This window comes from Abramis brama (genome assembly GCF_963993115.1).
Source record: "Abramis brama genome assembly, chromosome: 9".
Classification (NCBI taxonomy): Eukaryota; Metazoa; Chordata; class Actinopteri; order Cypriniformes; family Leuciscidae; genus Abramis; species Abramis brama.
In genome coordinates, this window is record NC_139971.1 from 1,109,988 (window position 1) to 1,132,750 (window position 22,763).

At 42.5% G+C, this 22,763-nt stretch overlaps 1 protein-coding gene across 1 annotated transcript in view; it reads right to left on the minus strand.

The window, feature by feature from the left end:
• Positions 1–37: 37 nt before the first annotated feature.
• Positions 38–22,763, minus strand: part of shank2a (SH3 and multiple ankyrin repeat domains 2a) — a gene marked incomplete at its 5' end in the record, with an annotated part of 67,508 nt that continues 44,782 nt past the window's right edge. Inside the window, 14 exons of the mRNA XM_084125146.1 lie at positions 38–2,361; positions 3,696–5,907; positions 6,960–7,074; positions 7,624–7,739; positions 9,900–9,980; positions 14,317–14,452; positions 16,250–16,374; positions 17,566–17,648; positions 18,395–18,470; positions 19,271–19,384; positions 19,462–19,601; positions 20,543–20,825; positions 21,671–21,840; positions 21,902–22,239. Coding sequence (XP_083981272.1) covers positions 1,878–2,361; positions 3,696–5,907; positions 6,960–7,074; positions 7,624–7,739; positions 9,900–9,980; positions 14,317–14,452; positions 16,250–16,374; positions 17,566–17,648; positions 18,395–18,470; positions 19,271–19,384; positions 19,462–19,601; positions 20,543–20,825; positions 21,671–21,840; positions 21,902–22,239 — 4,473 coding nt within the window. The 3' untranslated portion in view covers positions 38–1,877. The remainder of the gene's footprint in view (positions 2,362–3,695; positions 5,908–6,959; positions 7,075–7,623; positions 7,740–9,899; positions 9,981–14,316; positions 14,453–16,249; positions 16,375–17,565; positions 17,649–18,394; positions 18,471–19,270; positions 19,385–19,461; positions 19,602–20,542; positions 20,826–21,670; positions 21,841–21,901; positions 22,240–22,763) is intronic.

The following is a 22,763-nucleotide window of genomic DNA, read 5'->3' on the forward strand; positions in this document are numbered from 1 at the left end:
AGTAATTGTAATAAAGTGCAAATGTTTGTAAGACACATTGACGCACATGACCAGAGCAATATTTATTTCTTTCACATTTAGTCGCCATACAAGGTGTAAATGCACTCATCCCACAAATCCTACAATATGTTTTCTTGGTCATTGCAATGAGTTTCTACTTTAGAAGGTCTTTAACAACATTAACAGTGTGAACACAAGTCTTTACATGTAGTAAGCAAAGTAAAGCAACATGGGTTGAAGTCAAAGGGAAAAATCATAGCTAAACAACAGGACAATTCCACAGATATAAGGTGAATATTGTGCTTGTTTATGATGTGGCAGGTACATTATCTAAATATATACAGTATGCATTAATCATAGTATAAATATATTGTGTTTTGGATTTGCTATATTAATAATCTAACAAATATACCCATTTTACTCAAACATTTAACTTTTTTGGCAAACCACAGTTCAGTGGGAACAACACCATTGAAACAGCATTATAAAAGGCAATATAATTATATAAATCCAAAATACACTTACTCTATTATATGCTATCTAAAGAGGATCTATTTTATAAAAACGACTTGTTCACAGTAGCAGCAGTATATTGGCAAACCGTCGTTCAAGAAAGGCTTGCAATTTAAAATTCCTGGCCCACATTTTTAAAAATATTGTGGTCTATATTCACTCATACTCAGATCTCGCTTCTCTCTTCAGAGATATCGCCACTGTCAGTACAAGATAAAAAAGTAATTGTCACAATCAGTTTGTACATGCATTCTGCATTCTGGCTAACAGTTTATATATTAAGAAACATGATTCCAAGTTTTATAACAGCTTAAAACATCCTCTATAGACTGGCTTATGGATTCTCTAAAACTGCAGCTCATATTAAAGTAGGGGGAATTTCCACTTCATGCCGATCTACTTTCTAAATGTGTTGTTCATCTGTGCATACGCTTAATTTTTTTGACTGTAATTTAATCAAAATGCCACAACTGGATCTTTCAGTGAAACAACATACATATACAAAAATGCAATAATTTGGTGCACGTAAACCCCATAATCAACCGCAAGCTTGCATTTAAATCTGCCTCCATCCCACTGATCCACAGTCCAAAATAGAGAAAGAAACCCTGTTGCTACTTTAATGTGCAGCAGCCGCATTATTATAGATGTTCTGTGCACAATAATTAGGCCTGATATCAGAACTGCGCCACAACTCTCATTTAGAAACACTCTTCCTCTCAAGCCTTAGTCATCCAATGAACAGTTCAGAATCGACCTTCAAATCGCCAAATTACCTACAGTAAATAGGTGAGCCAAAAGAATGCTGAAAAAGGTGTTTGGTCGGGAACGCTTGCGTGTATTTTGTAGCATTCATTTTTGCCATCAGGATCAAACATGGACAAGGCTGTACGTGACGTCTTGTCCTCATGCAATCTCATTGAAAACAAGAAGCATCATGAACAAAGGTCCTGAATGTGTGGATGTACCCAACGTTTATTTAGGGTTCATGGTCAAGCCTGAGTGAATCCAATGTTTTCAGCTAGCCTCATTTTATAAGGACGAAACAACTGTACGTTTTCTGCAACAACATACAGAACGCTTACAGATAACATCTGAAATTAAATGTTCCTGTATCAAAGGTAAAAAAGGACCTCCCAGCTCTGCTGGATACGGTTGCTCCTGATATTAAAATGAAGCTTCGGATCATAAGAACGAGTCCACATAGACTTGTTCCTGAGTGCAGTTTTTGTTCATTGGTTCTTATAGTTACTCTGACCACAACATCGTCCCACAACTTCCAACAGGAGATGCAGCACAGACTGATGAACATTGGAGAAGACGAGGGATTGATCGAGTCGATATCCACGCCCAGCATCATACCTTTACCTGTCCATTAGAAGTTTGAGACCCCTCTCAATGTTCATCCGGTGCCCAACACGGGTGACACCCAAGTCTACAAGGTCGTCTTTTTGGAGGTTATGAAGGTGGGTGCCCTCAATTTCATTGTCCAAGAAGGCCTTCTTGTGTTCTGCCAAGTTGAGGCTTTCCAGCCAGTCGGCTACATCATGCTTGCTCCAGACTAGGACGGGTTTGTCAGCAAAAGGCTTGTCGGCCGCAGCCTGGAACAGCGTGAGTGGGGACAGCGATCGACTGCTGACTGAGCTGAGACTGTGGCATTGCTCTGCATTCACTACGGGTGGAGACACATCAGTTAATGTAGGAGAGCCGGCAGAGACTGGCAGAGAAGAGCTGCGACCCGATTCATTAGGACTGGAAGCCTGAGGAGGCAAGTGTGTTGTTGAAGAAGAAGCACAAGAAGTCACTGTGTTGCTGTGTTTGGTATCTGAGGCTTGGGTCATCCACTCTCTGGGAACACACACACACACACATGCAGAAAGAGAAGTCAGGTGCTGAACTGGTAGAGGGGCTCTTTCAGGCGCGTTAAGGAAAAGAACATTTGTGTTGACAACAACAACACTCAATATTCTGTCAATAAATGTGTCTCAAAGGAGCCCAGACAGCAACATAGTGTCGGCCCGGATCCGGCCCACATCTGGTATGTGTGGAATCCAGGGATCTGAGCTGATACTATGATGCTGTCTGGGAGACCAGCGCACTGTGAGTCAAAGGGAATAAAAAAAATTAACCAGTAAGAGGGAATCAAATGATCACTCAGTTAAAGGAGTAGTTCACCTCAGAATTAAAATTTCCTGATAATTTACTCTCCCCCACGTCATCCAAGATGTTCATGTCTTTCTTCAGTCAAAAAGAAATTAAGGTTTTTGAGGAAAACATTCCAGGATTTTTCTCTATATAGTGACTTCAATGGGGTCCAACGGGTTGAAGGTCCAAATGTGAGTTTCAGTGCGGCTTCAAAGGAATAAGAGTCTTATCTAGACAAACCATTGGCCATTTTATAAAGAAACCCAAAATATTTATATACTTTTTAACCACAAATGCTCATCTTGCACTAGCTGTAATGCGCCACACATTACGTAATCACGTGTTCCATTTAAAAAATGTAGGATAGGGTGAAAAACTCCATCTCATTTTCTCCTCCAACTTCAAAATCATCCAACATCATTGTTTTACATCTATTTTTATTTGTTTTGTAAGTGGCTTGCACGTTCGCGTTGTAAACACTAGGTCGGTACTTCCACCTACGTGACCTTTCAACGTGATTACCTAATCGCTTCTTTTCGACTGAAGAAAGAAAGACATGAACATCTTGGATGACGTGGGGGTGATAAAATTATCAGGAATGTTTTATTCTGAAGTGAACTAATGCTTGAAGTCCAGTGTAGAGACACCTTTAGCTACAAATACAAGGACATTTGTCTAGGCAGGAATTCCAGTCTAAGCATGTGCTTCCAAGATCTTCTGAAACGGGTGAAGGGAACTTTTATCTTGTTAATCCATCACAAATTTCATGAGATTCACATATGCAAAGCTTGTAACCATGCCCCTGTATTAAAAGATTATTTCACAGCTGTAACAATATTTGGATAACATTTAATCTTTTTTTATTTGTGTTGTCCTTGATCTACCCCGGCGTGTCTAATCTACAATCTTTACACAGTTTGTACATACCTATAGGCCAGACTCAGTCCTACATTTGAATATTATTTTGTGCAGGAAGTTTACTTTCTTTTTAAATAAATGCCACATGAGACAGGCTAAGCTGTTATTGTGCTCCTCACCTTGATCTGATGCTTCTGGATCCTGCAGGTGGGTCGAGAGGTCCTCCCTGTTTCGGAAATCTGTCCTTGTTGATCTGTTGAAGTTTAGAGCTGAGTTCACTGATCACTTTTACTTTAGGATCTGCATTGGGTAAGAGGGGGTTCGGGAGCTCATGGGCGTCTCCCCACTGTTTAGAGCCCCGCTGATCGAGCGCTTTGTGAGGCTCAGATTGTGCTACACCATCCACGGGTGGAGGTGGTGGTGGTGGCCGTCCAAACGACTCTATGCTCTCCTCTATCAAAGAGTTCCTGTAAAGTGCATTGCTTTTGTTGATTATGGGCTTCATTTTTGGCTTTGGTGGAACCGGTGGTCGCTCCACCAGAGTCTGCCCGTCTACATAGGCTATGTATGAGTCCTCAAGTCCCTCAAATGAAAGAGTAGAGATACTGGACATTGTGGAAATTGTGCTGTTTGCCTCAAAGTGAGGATCCCTACTGTTTCGACTAAAAACTTCCCCAATGCCTGAGTCTGTGACAGGCTCGAAACTCTCTGGAGGTGGTGGAGGGTAGGTGTGGGGAGCCATGCAATTCACAAGCCCTGAAAGACACTTGGACTCCACACTGTTCATTGTAGAAGCATAAGAATGATAAACAGGCAAGGGTCCCCTTGTTGCATGACTCTTTTTCTGCTTGAGGATCTCTGCAACCTGGTCCTCAGGAACATCAATGCTGTTGGCAAACTCCAGAGGCGGAGGCAAGGGTTCAGGCAAGTCAAAGTCCTCATCAGTATCCACTGAGGTCATTGGGGGAAGAGGAATGCTACAGGAGAAGTTGGCAGGCTCCTCCACGGATGTGGCAGAGGTCCTTGTATGAGATGGCTGGGAGTTGGGGGCTATACGTTTGTCATTGGAATCAATGGTTGCATTGTCCATCACCAGGGACTTGTCTTGTTTGAATCCATCAGACTGACTGTTCACATGTGGCTTGGTCTTATCTAGTGTGTGAACCATGAGGAGCCCCTCTGACTGTTGTTGTGATGTGCTATAGTTGTTCTTCAACTGCTCAGATGGATTACGTTCCTTCGCCTTTGTTATGGCATGATTGGACTCTCTTGAGTGCCTTAACAAACCTCCACAATCTTTTGGTTGAGCTGTGGCAACAAAGCTGGCTTCAATATTGGACCGTAGCTTGGTGTCTATGAAGAGTGGCTGGTTGAGGTTTGCTTTGCGAGATTCTCCTTTAGGTGGAGGAAGAGGGGGTTGCACTTGCTCCTTCAGAGCTCTATTTCTGGCCTGGTGTTGGAAATCTCCATCATTGAGAGTAATGGGACTGCCTGTGTTGGGGCAGTTCCCGGTGCGTGTTGTGAGGGGCTCAGTTGTTGGTTCGGGGAGGGTAAATTCAGTCATGTTGCCTCGACTTCCAATTTGTTGGAACCCTAATAAAGGAGCCGGTGGAGCCATACGCTTTTCTAAACTCTTATCATAAGCAAACATGCCTTCATCTATGGACATAGACTGGCGTAAACGGGGGGTAGGGATAGATGAATCCTCATCTCCGAGATCCATTGACAGAAAGGCATGGGAGTTCTTGCGTGCTTCAAGACGCTTCTCGCGGTCACGTACGGCCCCGGCAATAGCAGCTGCAAAAGGGTTGCTCACGATGAACCCTCCGGTATCCTCCGGTCGTAGCTGGCCTGGTTGCTCAGAAGTGGGAGTCTCAATTTCCATGCTACCTTCTCGGCTACTTTTGCCACTACTGCTAGTTGAAGGCTCTTTAACAATAATGGTTGGTATCTGGATTGAACAGGTTTTATCAGGGCTATCCTCAACATTTGGCTGCTTTATCAGTATACCCTTCCTGCGGGCTGGTTTTGGTGGGACGTACAATTGTTTGCCAGCTGTGTCTGAGTATGGGTTCTCTGGCACATGGGCCCTGTTGTGGGTACACATGTTTTGCTGGCTGGCTGGATAAGTCTGATAGTCGTATTGTTCAAAGTTCTGCCGATGGTACACTACCTGGTCTCTTTCTATAGTGTGGCATCTGCCTGTTGAGCTCTGTGTGTAAATGGACTGGTTGGGCTCATATCTCACAGGAGTACTGGGGTTGTAAGGTGGGGATGGAGGAGAGATGCCTGGAGGTGGGGGAATTTCCTCAGATGTGTCAGGCATTGAGAGACTTCTTGTGAACTTCAGCAGTGGAGGTATCAGTAACTTCTTTTCTTCTCCTGCGATTCCTGGAGAAAGGATCATGCAACATGTTTAGACTGACGCCTCGTTAAGTTGCTTAAGTTGCTTAGCCAACAAACATCAAGTTGCTTGTTGTTTTTATTACAAACATATCCTCATAAAACCCTTCTCAAATCATGCAGATCAAGTCTGAGTCGACTCTTTTGAGTCATTGGTTTTCAAATAATTTTCATTTAAAAATTCAATAAATAAAGTACTAATGATTTTAAGATTTTTTTTTACCAAATTTAATTTTGCTCATCTGAAAGAGTTCTGAAGAAATGCAAAATGAAATTGAAGGGTAACACTAACCCTAACAGTCTACAAATACTCTAATGAGAGTTAGTTGACATGTAGTTACTTATAGTTAGTAGAATGTCTAAAGTGAACCAGCGAAATAGAGTGTAACCAATTGAAGAACTTGTAATAATTATAATATGTCTCTGTGTGCTTATCAGATGTTTCATAAAACATTAACCCAATACTAGGTATTTTTGTGAAAGTTCTCTGTGAAAATCTCATCCGGTTACACCCCTAATGAGAAAGTAGTTCTACACACAAGAAACTTTTAGAGACTAAAACCTGAAAAATGTCTTGAGATTTGGTAACTGCATCAGTGGACACTGAGTTATAGAAACAAAATGCACATCTGTGGTTCGCTTTGCATTACCACTGTGAAAAATGCATCCGGTTTCTATAATTCAACAAGCCGTCATCAATTATCCGGTACATTAACATTCTGGCTTAACAATTAATATGTTTCCAAGGCCACCAGGAGTTGATGAGGTTAATTTTTACATTCAGTTGGTTTAAGTACAAACTTACTGATGAATTATGGTATCTGTGTGAAAACATTTGCAGATTCGTTACATACAAATATGTGTGTCTATTAGTTCTGTATGAATACAATTTTAACGTGCTTTGAATAAAAAAAAAATGTTTCTGTTTGGTCAATGAGTGTCATGAGCGACTTTAAAATTAGATTTTAATAAGAATCCTTTTCATTCATTAAGTAGCTGTGATGGGTAGAGGAAAAGGCAGAAATGTATTTTTTATTTACCAATGGATTTTTGTCTTTTCATGGAGCTTTTTGGCACACGAACGTAACTTCCATGGGATCTCCCAGGAACATTAGGAGGAACTATAGCGACTCCTGGCCTTTCAGCTGTGGACTGCTGTAAATCAGATTGATTGATTAGAGCTCAATGTGCACACACATACAGACAGTTTAACAGTTACAAACAGATAGTTTTAATTATCAATCACAATTATAATCTAACCCAGCTAACAGGGAACATTCTCAGAAGTTTCACTAACATTCTGGCAAAGTTATGAACAAACACTCTTCCAGGAACAATAATAGAATGTTTGTTCAGTTATCTGGTCTTTAATAATGTTGTCAAAATATTACCAAAAAACATTGTTTTTGCATCTAACATTTTTTAAATGTTACAGAACTTTCAGAGAACATTCAAAAGGAACACTCCCATAATGTTTGCAGAATGATAAAATGGAATGTTTAATTCAAGTTCACATAACCAAGAAACGTTTTTAAAGGTTTTTTTTTTTTTTTTTTTACGAGACGAGACTGGACTGATCAGGGATTATTCAAAAATAATATTTTCATAATTTGATGGGAATGTTAGCAAATCGTTCTTAGAACAAATTTTTATTAGCTGGGAAAACGTGTAATTTCAGGCTACAAGACAACAGGTGCAACTCACATTAATATCCGCGCATGTGGCCGAAACGCGGCTGGAGGGGCGGGGCTTGATCGTTGCGACTGCCGAGGTTTTTCCATTCGCTGGTTTCTGCAGATGTGCAGTCTCTTCCACTTTATCTGCAAAAGGCAATAATGTCTGAGGGACAGGAGAAATAAAAATAGCATTCGATCTCTAACGCAGACATCTGCTCTCTGCAACAGTTGACCAAGGGGATCCTGGTCTGGAGTATGGAGCGCGCTCAAAGCGTGCATTTAAGCAAACCACAAACAAGGAACACTGTCAGAGACATGGGCACCAATGTAATATTATGACTAGGAAAATAAAAATGTTAACCACCAAAAATGTCTTCCACATTTGACTAAAACAGACAGATTAAACCTTTCTAGGTAGGTCCTTAAGGTAACAAATTACAGCTTAAATCTTGATGGTATGAGCTTGTTTTGTATTTTTTAAATGATTTTAAGCATCTGTGCAGTGGCAGGAGATCATGTTGGGTTGAGAACCATTGCTTGTATCAGAAAATTCTAGTTCTAGTACCCACAGATCATTCAGATCTAATCGGTGATGAAACTCAAACGCCAATATTCCTGGAGTCACTGTCACCACGATCCGAGAATGTGACGCCTTCTTACAAAACAACCCAACATTGAGAAGCAGAAGGAGATATGACTCCCTTGTCTCCTGTGCTCTCGTATCAAAATTAGGTTTGGGAATCAAGAAATGGACAAAGACAAAGAAAATGGTCCAACGCAGAAGTATAAACCTGCCTTTGGGGTAGATTACATCACTAACCCTAATATGAGCAACAGTAATAGTGTTGCTTTACTCAGAAGAGGGAACTTAGTCAAATAGCAGTGACGTTTTACGCACCATATGACTAGTAAGTCAAACCGCAAATCACAGTCTTTGTTCAACCCACTTCCCCAAAGAAGTGCAAGAATAGTACATTATATAGAAACTGTGTCTATTTCCCGATTAGTGAGGTCAAGCAATAAATCTATGGGATCTAAATAAAAATCTGACCGTGATTAAACCAGAAAATCAAAAAATTAGTGAACAAAAACAATTTGTAAAGCTAGGTCTCCTAAACATTAGATCTCTCACACCTGCTGCAGTTACTGTTAATGAAATGATCACATTTAATAGTTTTAATGTACTCTGCCTGACTGAAACCTGACTTAAACCAAATGATTATTTCAGTTTTAATGAGTCTACTCCAGCATACTGTTATAAGCACGAGCCCTGTCTGACTGGTCTACAATCTAAGTAGTACTAGCTAAGCATTTATTGGTGGAGATTTTAACATTCAATTCAATTCAAATGATGCGTTAGGGGCTGCGTTTACAGATTTACTAAACTCCTTTGGGGTTAAGCAAAACGTTATCGTTTTAATCATACACTAGATTTAATTATATCGCATGGAACCATTCCTACTGATATAGATATTCTACCGCAGAGTGATGATGTCACTGATTAGAGTTCTCAACGGGTCGGGTCGGCCCGACAAACCCGACGGGACCCGCGGGTTCGGGCCGAAAATATAATCAAATGACTCGACTCGGACCTCGGGCTTAATCTTTTCCGCTCAGTGAAAAAAAAACACATTTATTAATCATCGCTGCTGTTCACCGTAAAGAAAGTCTGGCTGCTGCGTGCAACGTGCATTATGGAGAGGGGCGGGGGCAGACCTGACACCGCTGCGTGCACGCCTTTAGTCTGGAGAGTAGAAGATGGAGTTGGTGAAAAGTAAACTTGCCGCAGGTGAATTCACCGTCGCTACTACAACCTATTTATATATTTTAAAGTTTATTGTTTCAGTTGTTTGTATTGTTAAAAGGCGTGAACATTAAAGGTTGGTTTGAATTCCCGTCTGCTGGTCATGATAATACGCGTATGAGAAAAAAAAAATCCGACGCGCGTCGGGCCGGGTTCGGGCAGATAATTCATGTTGATGTGTCGGGTTAGATCGGGTCCGGGCTTTAAAAGCCACGGGCCGGGTCGGGTCGGGTTGTAATTTTCAGGCCCGTTGAGAACTCTATCACTGATCACTACCTTGTAATGTGCACAAGTGTTATCGGCTAGGTAGAACAATTCTCCCAAACACTATAGATAGACGGTCTATATCTGATAAAAGATCACTCTTAATTGTAATGTAGACATGCATTTTCTGTAAAGCTGCTTTAAAACTATATGTGTTGTCAAAAGCGCTATACAAATAAATGTAAATGTAAATTGAATTGAATGTTTTAAAGTAAGGCATGTAAGACTGAACTTACCTAGTTCTTCTAGTTCAGATGTCATGGACTTGGATCTCATTGAGAGTGCAGTTGTTGGAGCTCTTTTGGGTGGAGGAGGTGCTACAACACACACACACACACACGTGACTCCTTACTTGCTTTCTGTATCATTTATTCTGTATCTGTATCTTTTAAAATGAACAAACATTCTGATTTCATAGGCCTGATTAAAGCACTCATATTAGAACATTTTCTGTAGTTATTTATTTATTTTTTAAACATTACGTATACTGTTAGACTAAACTGAGACTCGTCACAGCACTTGCATATTGTTGTCCTATTGTTAGTTTAATTGCTTCTATTGCTCTCCTCATTAGTTGTTTTGGATAAATAATTAAATGTAAACCAGAACACCAGAACACACTCCTGAACATACTGCAGAACACACTCCTGAAGACACTCCTGAACACACTCCAGAACACACTCCAGAACACACTCCTGAAGACACTCCTGAAGACACTCCTGAACACACTCCAGGACACACTCCTGAACACACTCCAGGACACACTCCTCAACACACTCCAGAACACACACCTAAACACACTCCTGAACACACTACAGGACACACTCCTGAACACTCTCCTAAACACACACCAGAACACATTCCTGAACACACTCCTGAACACACTCCTGAAGACACTCCTGAACACACTGCAGGACACACTCCAGGACACACTCCAGGACACACTCCTGAACACACTCCTGAACCCACTCCAGGACACACTCCTGAAGACACTCCAGGACACACTCCAGAACACACACCAGAACACACTCCTGAACACACTCCAGGACACACTCCAGGACACACTCCAGGACACACTCCTGAACACACTCCTGAACACACTCCAGGACACACTCCTGAAGACACTCCAGGACACACTCCAGAACACACACCAGAACACACTCCTAAACACACTCCAGGACACACACCAGAAGACACTCCAGGACACACTCCAGAACACACACCAGAACACACACCAGAACACACTCCAGGACACACTCCTGAACACACACCACAAGACACTCCTGAGCACACTCCTGAACACACTCCTGAAGACACTCCAGGACACACTCCTGAACACACTCCTGAAGACACTCCAGAACACACACCAGAACACACTCCTGAACACACTCCTGAACACACTCCAGGACACACACCAGAACACACACCAGAAGACACTCCTGAACACACTCCTGAACACACTCCTGAAGACACTCCAGGACACACTCCAGGACACACTCCAGAACACACACCAGAACACACTCCTGAACACACTCCTGAACACACTCCAGGACACACTCCTGAACACACTCCAGGGCACACTCCAGAACACACTCCTGAACACACTCCTGAAGACACACTCCAGAACACACACCAGAACACACTCCTGAAGACACTCCTGAACACACTCCAGGACACAGTCCAGGGCACACTCCTCAACACACTCCAGGACACACTCCTGAACATAGTCCAGGGCACACTCCTCAACACACTCCAGGACACACTCCAGGACACACTCCTGGACACACTCCAGGACACACTCCAGGACACACACCAGGACACACACCAGAACACACTCCAGGACACACTCCAGGACACACTCCAGGACACACACCTGAAGACACTCCAGGACACACTCCAGAACACACACCAGAACACACTCCTGAACACACTCCAGGACACACACCAGAAGACACTCCAGGACACACTCCAGAACACACACCAGAACACACTCCAGGACACACTCCTGAACACACACCAGAACACACTCCAGGACACACTCCTGAACACACACCAGAACACACTCCTGAACACACACCTGAACACACTCCAGGACGCACTCCTGAAAGCACTCCTGAACACACTCCTGAACACACACCAGAACACACACCAGAACACACACCTGAACGCACTCCAGGACGCACTCCTGAAAGCACTCCTGAACACACACCAGAACGCACTCCTGAACGCACACCTGGACGCACTCCTGGACGCACTCCTGAATGCACTCCTGAAAGCACTCCTGAACACACACCAGAACGCACACCTGGACGCACTCCTGGACGCACTGCTGAACGCACTCCTGAACGCACTCCAGGACACACTCCTGGACGCACTCCTGAACGCACTCCTGAACGCACTCCTGAACGCACTCCAGGACGCACTCCTGGACGCACTCCTGAACGCACTCCTGAACGCACTCCTGAACGCACTCCTGGACGCACACCTGAACGCACTCCAGGACGCACTCCAGGACGCACTCCTGAACGCACCCCAGGACGCATTCCAGGACGCACTCCAGGACGCACTCCTGAACGCACTCCTGAACGCACTCCAGGACGCACTCCAGGACGCACTCCAGGACGCACTCCTGAACGCACTCCTGAACGCACTCCAGGACGCACTCCAGGACGCACTCCTGGACGCACTGCTGAACGCACTCCAGGACGCACTCCAGGACGCACTCCTGGACGCACTCCTGGACGCACTCCAGGACGCACTCCTGAACGCACTCCTGAACGCACTCCTGGACGCACTCCTGAACGCACTCCAGGACGCACTCCAGGACGCACTCCTGGACGCACTCCAGGACGCACTCCTGAACGCACACCAGAACACACACCTGGACGCACTCCAGGACGCACTCCTGAACGCACTCCAGGACGCACTCCAGGACGCACTCCTGAACGCACTGCTGAACGCACTCCTGAACGCACTCCAGGACGCACTCCAGGACGCACTCCTGAACGCACTCCTGAACGCACTCCTGAACGCACTCCAGGACGCACTCCTGGACGCACTCCAGGACGCACTCCTGAACGCACTCCTGAACGCACTCCTGAACGCACTCCAGGACGCACTCCAGGACGCACTCCTGAACGCACTCCAGGACGCACTCCTGGACGCACTCCTGAACGCACTCCTGAACGCACTCCAGGACGCACTCCAGGACGCACTCCAGGACGCACTCCTGAACGCACTCCAGGACGCACTCCAGGACGCACTCCTGAACGCACTCCAGGACGCACTCCAGGACGCACTTCTGAACGCACTCCAGGACGCACTCCAGGACGCACTCCTGGACGCACTCCTGGACGCACTCCTGAACACAGTCCTGAACGCACTCCAGGACGCACTCCAGGACGCACTCCAGGACGCACTCCTGAACACACTCCTGAACAGGGATTTATCATGAGTCAAGAGATTAACGTAATCCATTAGCTGGATTCGCTAGCCTGACGTCGTCATACTCAGATTCTAGTCAGAATGTGAGTCTGATCTGCTCCATTGGGCTGTGATTATGGGGTGTTTCAATCAAACCAGGAAAGAAAATGCCTCTGCACTCAATTGGATCGACCTACAACCAATCAGAGCAACAGAGTAAGTGACGTATGTTCTTCATTCGTCTTTCCGATCGACAAACGCCTTGATTGCGGTTCTCTGTTCCACTTTTAAAATTAATGCGCTGTCGATATTTTCTATAACAGACGCCATGGCGGAATCTACACATCTCAATTCTCCAGCGGCAGCCATCTTTGTTGTAAACTAATTCAACCCAAGCGCTCTTTGGTGACGTGGATGATTACGTTACTGTTGATCATCTGTCCATCATCGTATAAAGCCCGCCCTGACAATTTGATTGGTCCAAACAGCTCTGGTTTGAGCATAGTTGCTCCACAACGGATCAAGTCCAGACCGAACTTCCCGACCTCAAATGTTGTGGGCGGGGCTAAGTTCGGCTGGCATCCAGGTTATGGATTCGCCAAAGCTGGAATTAAATCTTCATGTATTTACATGACATAACTGCGTACTGCTGAATGCAGACAGTATATGACAGAGTATCATAATGTTTGATTTTTTATAATTAGACAAGACTAAAAAAGACTTGTGAAGGGAGAAATGAGCCTTAATAAATATCATGAGCTGCGACACAAATTTATTTAAAAAAAATCCCCTACATATCAACCGTTGGCAATGATTAAAGAAGCCAAATATTGGTGGGAAAACTAAACCTACCAGGAAACCTCAGAACGTTCTGTCAAAGTTATGAACAAAATGTTCTCAAAATGTTAGAACAAAAAACAGTATTAATGGAGCATTTTTGTCTGAAATGTTTCAGTTGGATGTTCATCTAGTGTTTTTTAAATGTTACTACTGGTTTCAGAACGTTCAAAAGTAACTTATATGATCATGTTATACCATAATGTTTGAAGAATGATTCAATGTATGTAACATTCCCTTAATGGTCACATAACCAAGAAAACACATGTTTAAAGAACTGAACCTTAAAGTAAATTAGAAAATCGTTCTTAGAACATAATATTGTTCGCTGTGTATATGTATCTGTATCGGTCGAGCACTAGCAGTGTGCGATTCCTCGAGGGATTGTCGTACCTTTTTTCCGGGTTTTGTCATCTTGCTCCAGATTCCTGCTGACTCTCACCACTTTAATAATGAGTCGGTTTCCTCCATGTTTAATCATGTTTACGACCTGCCGGTGCCCCATCTTCACCACATTCTGATGATTGACCTGTCACACACACACACACACACACACACACACACACACAGGTCAGAGTGTTACTGGGGAGCAGTGATTACATCATGCAGATTATTTCAGCGTACGAGGGAAGAGATTTAACTAGCAATGGAGAATATCTGCCCCGTATTTAAAATCAAAGCCAGTGATGTAAATGAATAATTCTTTTGAGTCGGTTGTTTTCAGTGAATCGGCTACACGGTCTGAAGTGATTTGTGATTGAGTTGGATTGGTTTGTCCTGCTCTCTCACTGAACCCTGTGTCAGGATACTGGAGAACACAGAGAACTAACAGGGTCCTGATGACCAGAGAAAAGAATAGTAGAATTGTGGAGATATAACTGAAATACAGGTTCGAGAAGCTGAATAAAAAATATCAGTGCAAGTGAATCAATCAATGAATTAATTTATAATTTATATTTTTATAATAATTTATAATTTGTAATTTAAGTTATTCAGGTTCACAAGCTAAAAAGACAAAATTTTATTAGATTTATATATTTTATATACTTTATATTTTATATACTTTAAGTTTATATACTTAAATCTTATTTAATAGTATTTGTATTAAATTAAAAGCTTAATATAAATTGTTAGAATATTATTATTAACAATTAAAGGTGCAGTGTGTAATTTTAGCGGCATCTGGCCTACAGGAAGTGATGTCGTTGTCTGAGACAGCAGAGAGTAGCCAGTTAAGCAATGACAAAGACAAATGAAGAAATTAGGTTAATTTAATTATTCAGTAAAACGAAATGTTATTGCGAATATTACTGTCACTTGTTCATCATTGTGTCAGTGTTTTATTCGCTGGCTTTAGCTGAAGCTTCTTTGCACGAAGAACAACATAGTGACGAAACGTGTTTGTCCGTTTAGGGCCACCGTAGAAACATGTCGATGTAAGCGGACCCGCGGTGTGTAGAGAGAAATGCCTCATTCTAAAGTAATAAAAACATAACGGTTTATTATGTAAGGTCTTTATACACCACTGAAAACATCGTTATGTATATGATATTGCATTTCTGTCAACAGATCCTTCTAAATATTACACACTGCACCTTTAAGTGAATGCAATATTTTCTTTAAATATTGTCAACTCATTCTTTCGAAAAGGTTTTGGATTTTTTATTATATGTTAATTTAAAAAAATCTTGCATAATATGACTTGCTGTTTTTTTGTTTGTTTTGTTTTTATTGTATTTATATGATATTTGTATTTTTGTTATTTAATTTTTGCCATGAAAATAGCTTTGAATGCTGACATGGCATTAAATAAAATAATCTGAATCTGAACTCTTTCTTTCTCCAAATCAGCAAACGAATGATTAACACCGAGTCGGCCTGTTCTGATTGGCTGAAGTATAATGGGAAGCATGTTCTGATTGGCTCTGAGGGAAACATGTTCTGATTGGCTCTGAGGGAAGCGTGTTCTGATTGGCTGAAGTGTTACGGGAAGTGTGTTCTGATTGGCTCTGAGGGAATAGTGTTCTGATTGGCTCTGAGGGAAGAGTGTTCTGATTGGCTCTGAGGGAAGCGTGTTCTGTTTGGCTCTGAGGGAAGAGTGTTCTGATTGGCTCTGAGGGAAGAGTGTTCTGATTGGCTATGAAGGAATTGTGTTCTGATTGGCTCTGAGGGAAGTGTGTTCTGATTGGCTCTGAGGGAAGAGTGTTCTGTTTGGCTCTGAGGGAATTGTGTTCTGATTGGCTCTGAGGGAAGAGTGTTCTGATTGGCTCTGAGGGAAGAGTGTTCTGATTGGCTCTGAAGGAATTGTGTTCTGATTGGGTCTGACCTCGAGCAGGAAGTCCCCGTTGCGAAGCCCCATCAGCCAGGACACACCGCCCTCATCCACAGACTCCAGGTACTGCAGCGCCGGGAACGCCGGTGTGGGGACGAACTCCTCGATCGGCGTATCGGCTGCGGGAACACAAACACCACACGCTCACAGTCCTTTATCTGTGTTATACGGTCTCATGCTTTTAAAACACAAGACTACTCACATTAACTCTTGTGACATCAAGTGTTACAAACAACCGACTTTAGAGTTATATATGCTTTTGTTATATACACAAAAGTTTGGAATAATTTTTTTTTACGATATTCAAAGCAAGGCTGCATTTATTTGACCAAAAATACAGTAACAGTGAAATATTATTCCAATGTAAATCAGCTGTTTTCTATGTGAATATATAGTAAAGTGTAATTTATTCCTGTAAATTTTCAGCATCATTACTCCAGTCTTCAGTGTCACATGATCCTTCAGAAATCATTCTTATATGATGATTTGATGCTCAAGAAACATTTATGATTATTATCAGTGTTGAAAACGTTGTGCTGCCATTACCATTTAAAAGGTTTAAGGGTAATTTAAATTGATACTTTTATTCATCAAAGATGCATTAAATTGATCAACAGTGACAATAAAGACATATATAATGTTACAAAAGATTATATTTTAAAAAAATCTGTTCTTTTGAACTTTCTATTCATTCTGAAAAATAAAATGTATCACAGTTTCCACAGATAGATTAAGCAGCAAAAACTTTTAAACATTGATAATAAGAAGAATCATTATTAATATTTGAGCATCAATAATAATGTAGCACTAAATAATTGAGAATGATTTCTGAATCATGTGACACTGAAGTCTAGGAGTTTGTGGAGTGTATAGAGTGTGTGGAGTGTGTGGAGTGTGTAGAGTGTGTAGAGTGTGTGGAGTGTGTAGAGTGTGTGGAGTGTATAGAGTGTGTAGAGTGTGGATTGTGTGGAGTGTATAGAGTGTGTGGAGTGTATAGAGTGTGTGGAGTGTGTGGAGTGTATAGAGTGTATAGAGTGTGTAGAGTGTGTGGAGTGTATGGAGTGTGTGGAGTGTGTGGAGTGTGTAGAGTGTGTGGAGTGTGTAGAGTGTGTGGAGTGTGTAGAGTGTATAGAGTGTGTGGAGTGTGTGGAGTGTGTAGAGTATGTGGAGTGTATAGAGTGTGTGGAGTGTGTAGAGTATGTGGAGTGTATAGAGTGTGTGGAGTGTGTAGAGCATGTGGAGTGTGTGTATTTCACTATGATGATGATGTGATGATGATGAAGATGAAGGTGATGAAGATGAAGTCTCACCTTTAGCTCCTCGCAGCACAAACCCGAAGCCTTCGTTGTCCTGCTTCTGTAAAACCACCGTCTTCTGCTCAGTCACACACTCACTGTGTAGGAAATGACACGCGTTATTCAAGCCCTTCATCATCATCATCCTCCTCTTCCTCATCCTCCCCGTCGCGCAGTTCATCATTATGGATCATCGGATCTCCTGTGATGAATGAAGAGGATCCGGCAGCGAGTTCCAACGCTCCACTCTCTCGCGTCGCTGCTCTTCAGCTGATCTGCGTTTACATAACTCTCTCATAACTTTGAGAGAACCTCTCCAGAACGCGCACGTGTCACTCCTCCTATGATCATTCATCATTTATGGATGTGCATAATTTACTGTCTGAGGATGTTTTGTATTAAAGCGCACGTGACACGTGATATAACATCTTGTGACATAACATAAGAGATCGCTGCATATGAAAAATTAGGCCTGGTTTCACTAACAGGGTTTAGATTAGGCCAGGATTAGGCCTTAATTCAATTACGGCATTTAAGTAGCTTTTTATAAACATGCCTTAGAAAGAAAAAAAAAAAACAGTACTGGAGTGAATCTTGAGACAAAACAATGACAGACATATTTTAAGATATGCTTTCAGTTAAAACAGTTAAAACATGCATTTGAGTCTGGAACTAGTTACGTCTCGTCTGTGAGAAACCTAAGCTTCAGAACGTAAAGCCTTTGTTGAGTTATTGAAGAGGAACATAATTTGATGTTGAAATATGGACAGAAACTGAACAGCACAGAACATGTCCTAAAGGTCCTTTAAGAAGAAGCACTGCATGCTTTCAATCAGGTCCTTACCTGTCAGCGCTGTCATAGGAACCGACAGTAAAGTGTCTGAACAGCCTCTTCCTGTCGGTCCTCTCCATCCGGCTCTCTGAAGAACAAACCACATTTATTATTTATTTTATATTTATCATAGTAAAACCATGTTTTTTTGGCATATTGACTACCTTTTGTATAACCACAAAAATAGTTAATATGTTTTTTGCACTAAGTGTTACTTAGATGATATTTATACTTAGTGCAAATAGTGGCAGACACTATTTTAGGACACATTGGGCTGCTTTTCTATTACAAAGAAATTGATTTCAGTATGTAAACAAAATTGAAGTACAATTTAGTCCCACTTGAGATGGACTGCTAAAACATTTCAAATTCATGCCATGATCAAGAGCAGCAATATTCCTCATTTAAATAATTGATACGCATAATAAAGGGGCGGGGCCTGGTTGAGTTAGTTAGTAGCGTGTTAAACTGGTGGTTATGGTAAGGGGCGGGACATTTCCCAAACACACTCGAAGTGCTCGACCAATCACAACACACTGCTCCAGCCGACCAATCAGAGCACAGTGTGCTTTTCAGAAGGAGGGGCTTCATAGAGACAGGAAGTAAACAAAGCGTTACTGACAGACTGGGAAGAGAGGAGCCGCAACAATGGAGAATATGAGGAAATAATCAACATTCAAGCAGGAAAACCTGTTCTAGTAGAGCCTGAAACAACATCAAGACTTTGTAAGAAGGGCGTAATAGTGCCTCTTTAAACTTACAGAGAGTCATAATGTACACCTATCCATTTAGCAAATGCTTTCAACTTTACAGATGAGGAATAAAACTGCAGAAGCGATTCATCCTGATGGAAACGCTGTATGACGGTCCTTCTCAACACAGACTTACTGGGTCTCTCTTTGTCAGGTTTGACAGGAACCTCTTCCAAACACCGGGCAGGGAACCAGCCCACCTGACCTCGACAGTTGCCTTCCCAGAATCCTCCTTCACCAACACTGAGAACTGCACACAAGAGAGACGTGAAGTGAGGAGCGAAGCAGAATCCAGACTCCAGTGGTGACCTCTGACCCCGCACTGACCTCTGACCCTCTCATTCTTGTGGAGGTTGATCTCTCCGCCAGCTTGAGGTTGGTATGAGCGAACCGCCACGAACCGCCGGCCGGGAACGGCGCTGTACATCTTCCTCCTGCCGCTCTGGACACACGCTCTGCCATTGGCACTGCAGGAGCACAAACATACAGAGAGGAAACAACTTTACATTTGGTAAAAGTGCATTTTTTATGAATTCTAACAATGCAATCAGGGTTTGAAATTAACCTTTTCACTCACTGGCCACTGGTTTAAGTTACCGGCAATTCAGAACTTCTACTAGCCAAATAAATAAATAAATAAACCAGACTGACTACGTCACAGCTTATATATATATATATATATATATATATATATATATATATATTTATTTATATATATATATATATAAATCTATTTTAGGTGGACAGATCATAGTCGTGTTAGTCGTGATTATTTATAGACAGTAGGGGTGTAACAATATATTGTGTCACAATATATCGCAATACAAAAATACAACAGGATGTATCATGGATAGTGACAATATGTATTGTGTATAGTTCACCCAAAATGAAAATTACTGTGTGAGAAAAAAATGCACGTTTTCAGAGTTTTAGTGTCAGTACTACATTAAACTATGTATAATAGTATAATGCTATATATATATAAATACTATATATAATGTAGAATATAATGTATAATAATGCAATGGGGGATATTTGTGCGTCCTGATAATGCCAAATGTCTGATGTTTGCAAGCAGAGTGCAAGCATATTCATCTAAAATAATTCTGTTTTCAGATCATGAATAGTTTATTCTGGTGTCTCTATTGTCCTGTGCTTTGGGTTTCCAGCAATAAGCCTATTCATTTACACACGCAAAGTAATACCAAATTTATCATTTTAATCAATAGTACATTTTTTTGTCAAACTTTTACCATATGTCTTGGAGTATCGCAATAATATTGTATCGTGAGTTCAGTATCGTGATATGTATCGAATCGGGACATGAGGATATCGTTACACTCCTAATAGACAGCCATATGTATATGATGGGAAGCTTTATGCTTGTGTTTGGTTCAGTCTGGCCTACCACTTGAGTTGAGTGCTGTGTTCGTCCTCCAGGCTGACGGACAGGGAGCGGCTGCTCGGGACGGTCCTGCCACTGCGACCCGTCACCATCTTCACGCGGGCGCTCGGGTCTCTCAGCGTCTTCGTCGGGGACAGACTGAGAGCGGCCCGTTGCTCGGGACTCACGGCTCGCGCCGGCAGACTGTTGTCACTGTTGGAGCGCAGAAGCAGCCGAGACACTGACAGACTCCGGTTCTTCTGCAGGAGCCGCTGTCTGGAGAAGGACGAGGCCTCGGAGAACGGCACTGAGACACACACACACACACACACACAGGACAAAAGATAGTGTGGATATTAGGACAAAAAATCCATTTAAAAATGAACTATGAAGGGGAAGGATGAAGAAACACTAGCAAGAATCAGGCCGATGGAACTGAGCTGATCTAGAGAGTGAAAACTGCACTTACATCATGTTTCAGATGTAAAGGGTTATTAAACCGCTCGCATTTGAAAATACATGATAAAAAATTAACAACCTTCCCTCGTAAGATTTAGCACTGTGCAGATTTTATATAAACAATGTCAAGATATCAGACTTACAACACATTACATCTATGGGAACTATAATACATTATAACTTACTCTAGTGCTCAAAAGTTTGGGGTCAGTAATATTTTTTTATGTTTTGAAAGAGTCTCTTCTGCTCACCAAGGCTGCCTTTATTTGATTAAACTACAGCTAAACAGTCAAATATTATTACAATGTATCACTGATGTGAATATATAGTAAAGTGTAATATATTTCTGTGATCAAAGCTGAATTTTCAGCATCATTACTCCAGTCTTCAGTGTCACATGATCCTTCAAAATCATTCTAATATGATTATTTGATGCTCAAGAAACATTTCTGATTATTATCAGTGTTGAAAACAGTTTTTAAATGGTACAATTTTTTAAACGGTAGTACAAGTGGACATAATCCGTGTTATAAATCATTATACTCTTAAAAGTTGGGATATTATAATGTATTATACTGCAACTGGTTACTTGAAATGATTAACACATTATAATGTTTTTTTGCATGCATTATAATACCTTAAGAATACCCTTATAATGCAGTATAAATGCAGGCTTCATAAATAATGTCACACATTTTTCCACAGTGGAGTTATCTGCACTACTGCCAGCGATAGAGCCGAGAGATCTGGAGACCCGGGCGAAGCTGAGCCGATGACAGGACCGGACGACACTGTAGGATCCGGAGACCTCGGCACAGTGATGAGCATCCGAGGTGAACCAGGGTACCGGAGGACTGAGGCGACTGAGGACGAAGCACAGCGAAAGGCCTAGAAGTCCATTGCACAGGCAGAGCGACGTCTGACCAAGGTGGAGCCGGAGGGACGAGGAGCCTGGTGGAGCCGTGAGGACAACGGTCCGAGGTGGAGCCAAGGTGAAGCCGGAGGGACGAGGAGCCTGGTGGAGCCGTGAGGACAACGGTCCAAGGTGGAGCCAAGGTGAAGCTGGAGGGACGAGGAGCCACGAGGACAACAATCCCAAGGAGGAGCCAAGGTGGAGCAGGATGGATGAGGGAGCCTTGTGGAGCCGAGAGGACGACAGTCCCAGGTGGAGGAATCAGTGGAGGAAGGCTGTCATCGTCCTCAAACTTCTCTCTATTTCTCTTCGGCTCAGATGTAGGAGTCGGCACACACACCTGGTCAGACTGGGAGGTGACATTCAGCTCCAGGCTTCAAGCTCTGGTTCCGTTGTGGGCATCAGCATTGGCTCAGGCCCCAGGATCCGAGCTCTCGGGATCTGCAGAGGTATTCAATGCATCCATCAGCTGTGGGTAAAGCACTGCAGACAGCGGAGGATCGCCTCTCTCCAGGTTCCTGTTCACATGTCTGGTAAGTCAAGGTGGCTGTACTAGTTCACCCACAACCAATAAATAGACTTGATTGTCTCGTCATCAGAGTTGGATCTTGCAGCCAGTTGACTTAAGTAGAGAACTCCAAGATAGAGAGATTCTTACAGGCTGCAAAAAAACATATTCTTCTTGACATGTCCGCTATTCTGTAACGTCTTAGTCCAATGATGAAGATGATTATTGTATTGTATTAAAACGTAAACTCAGACAACTATGAAACAACATGCTATACACAAACAATACCGGACAATGAACTGAAGGCAAGGAAGAACTTAAATACAAAGTGATAATGAACTGAATACAGGCAGGTGTGCTCGTTA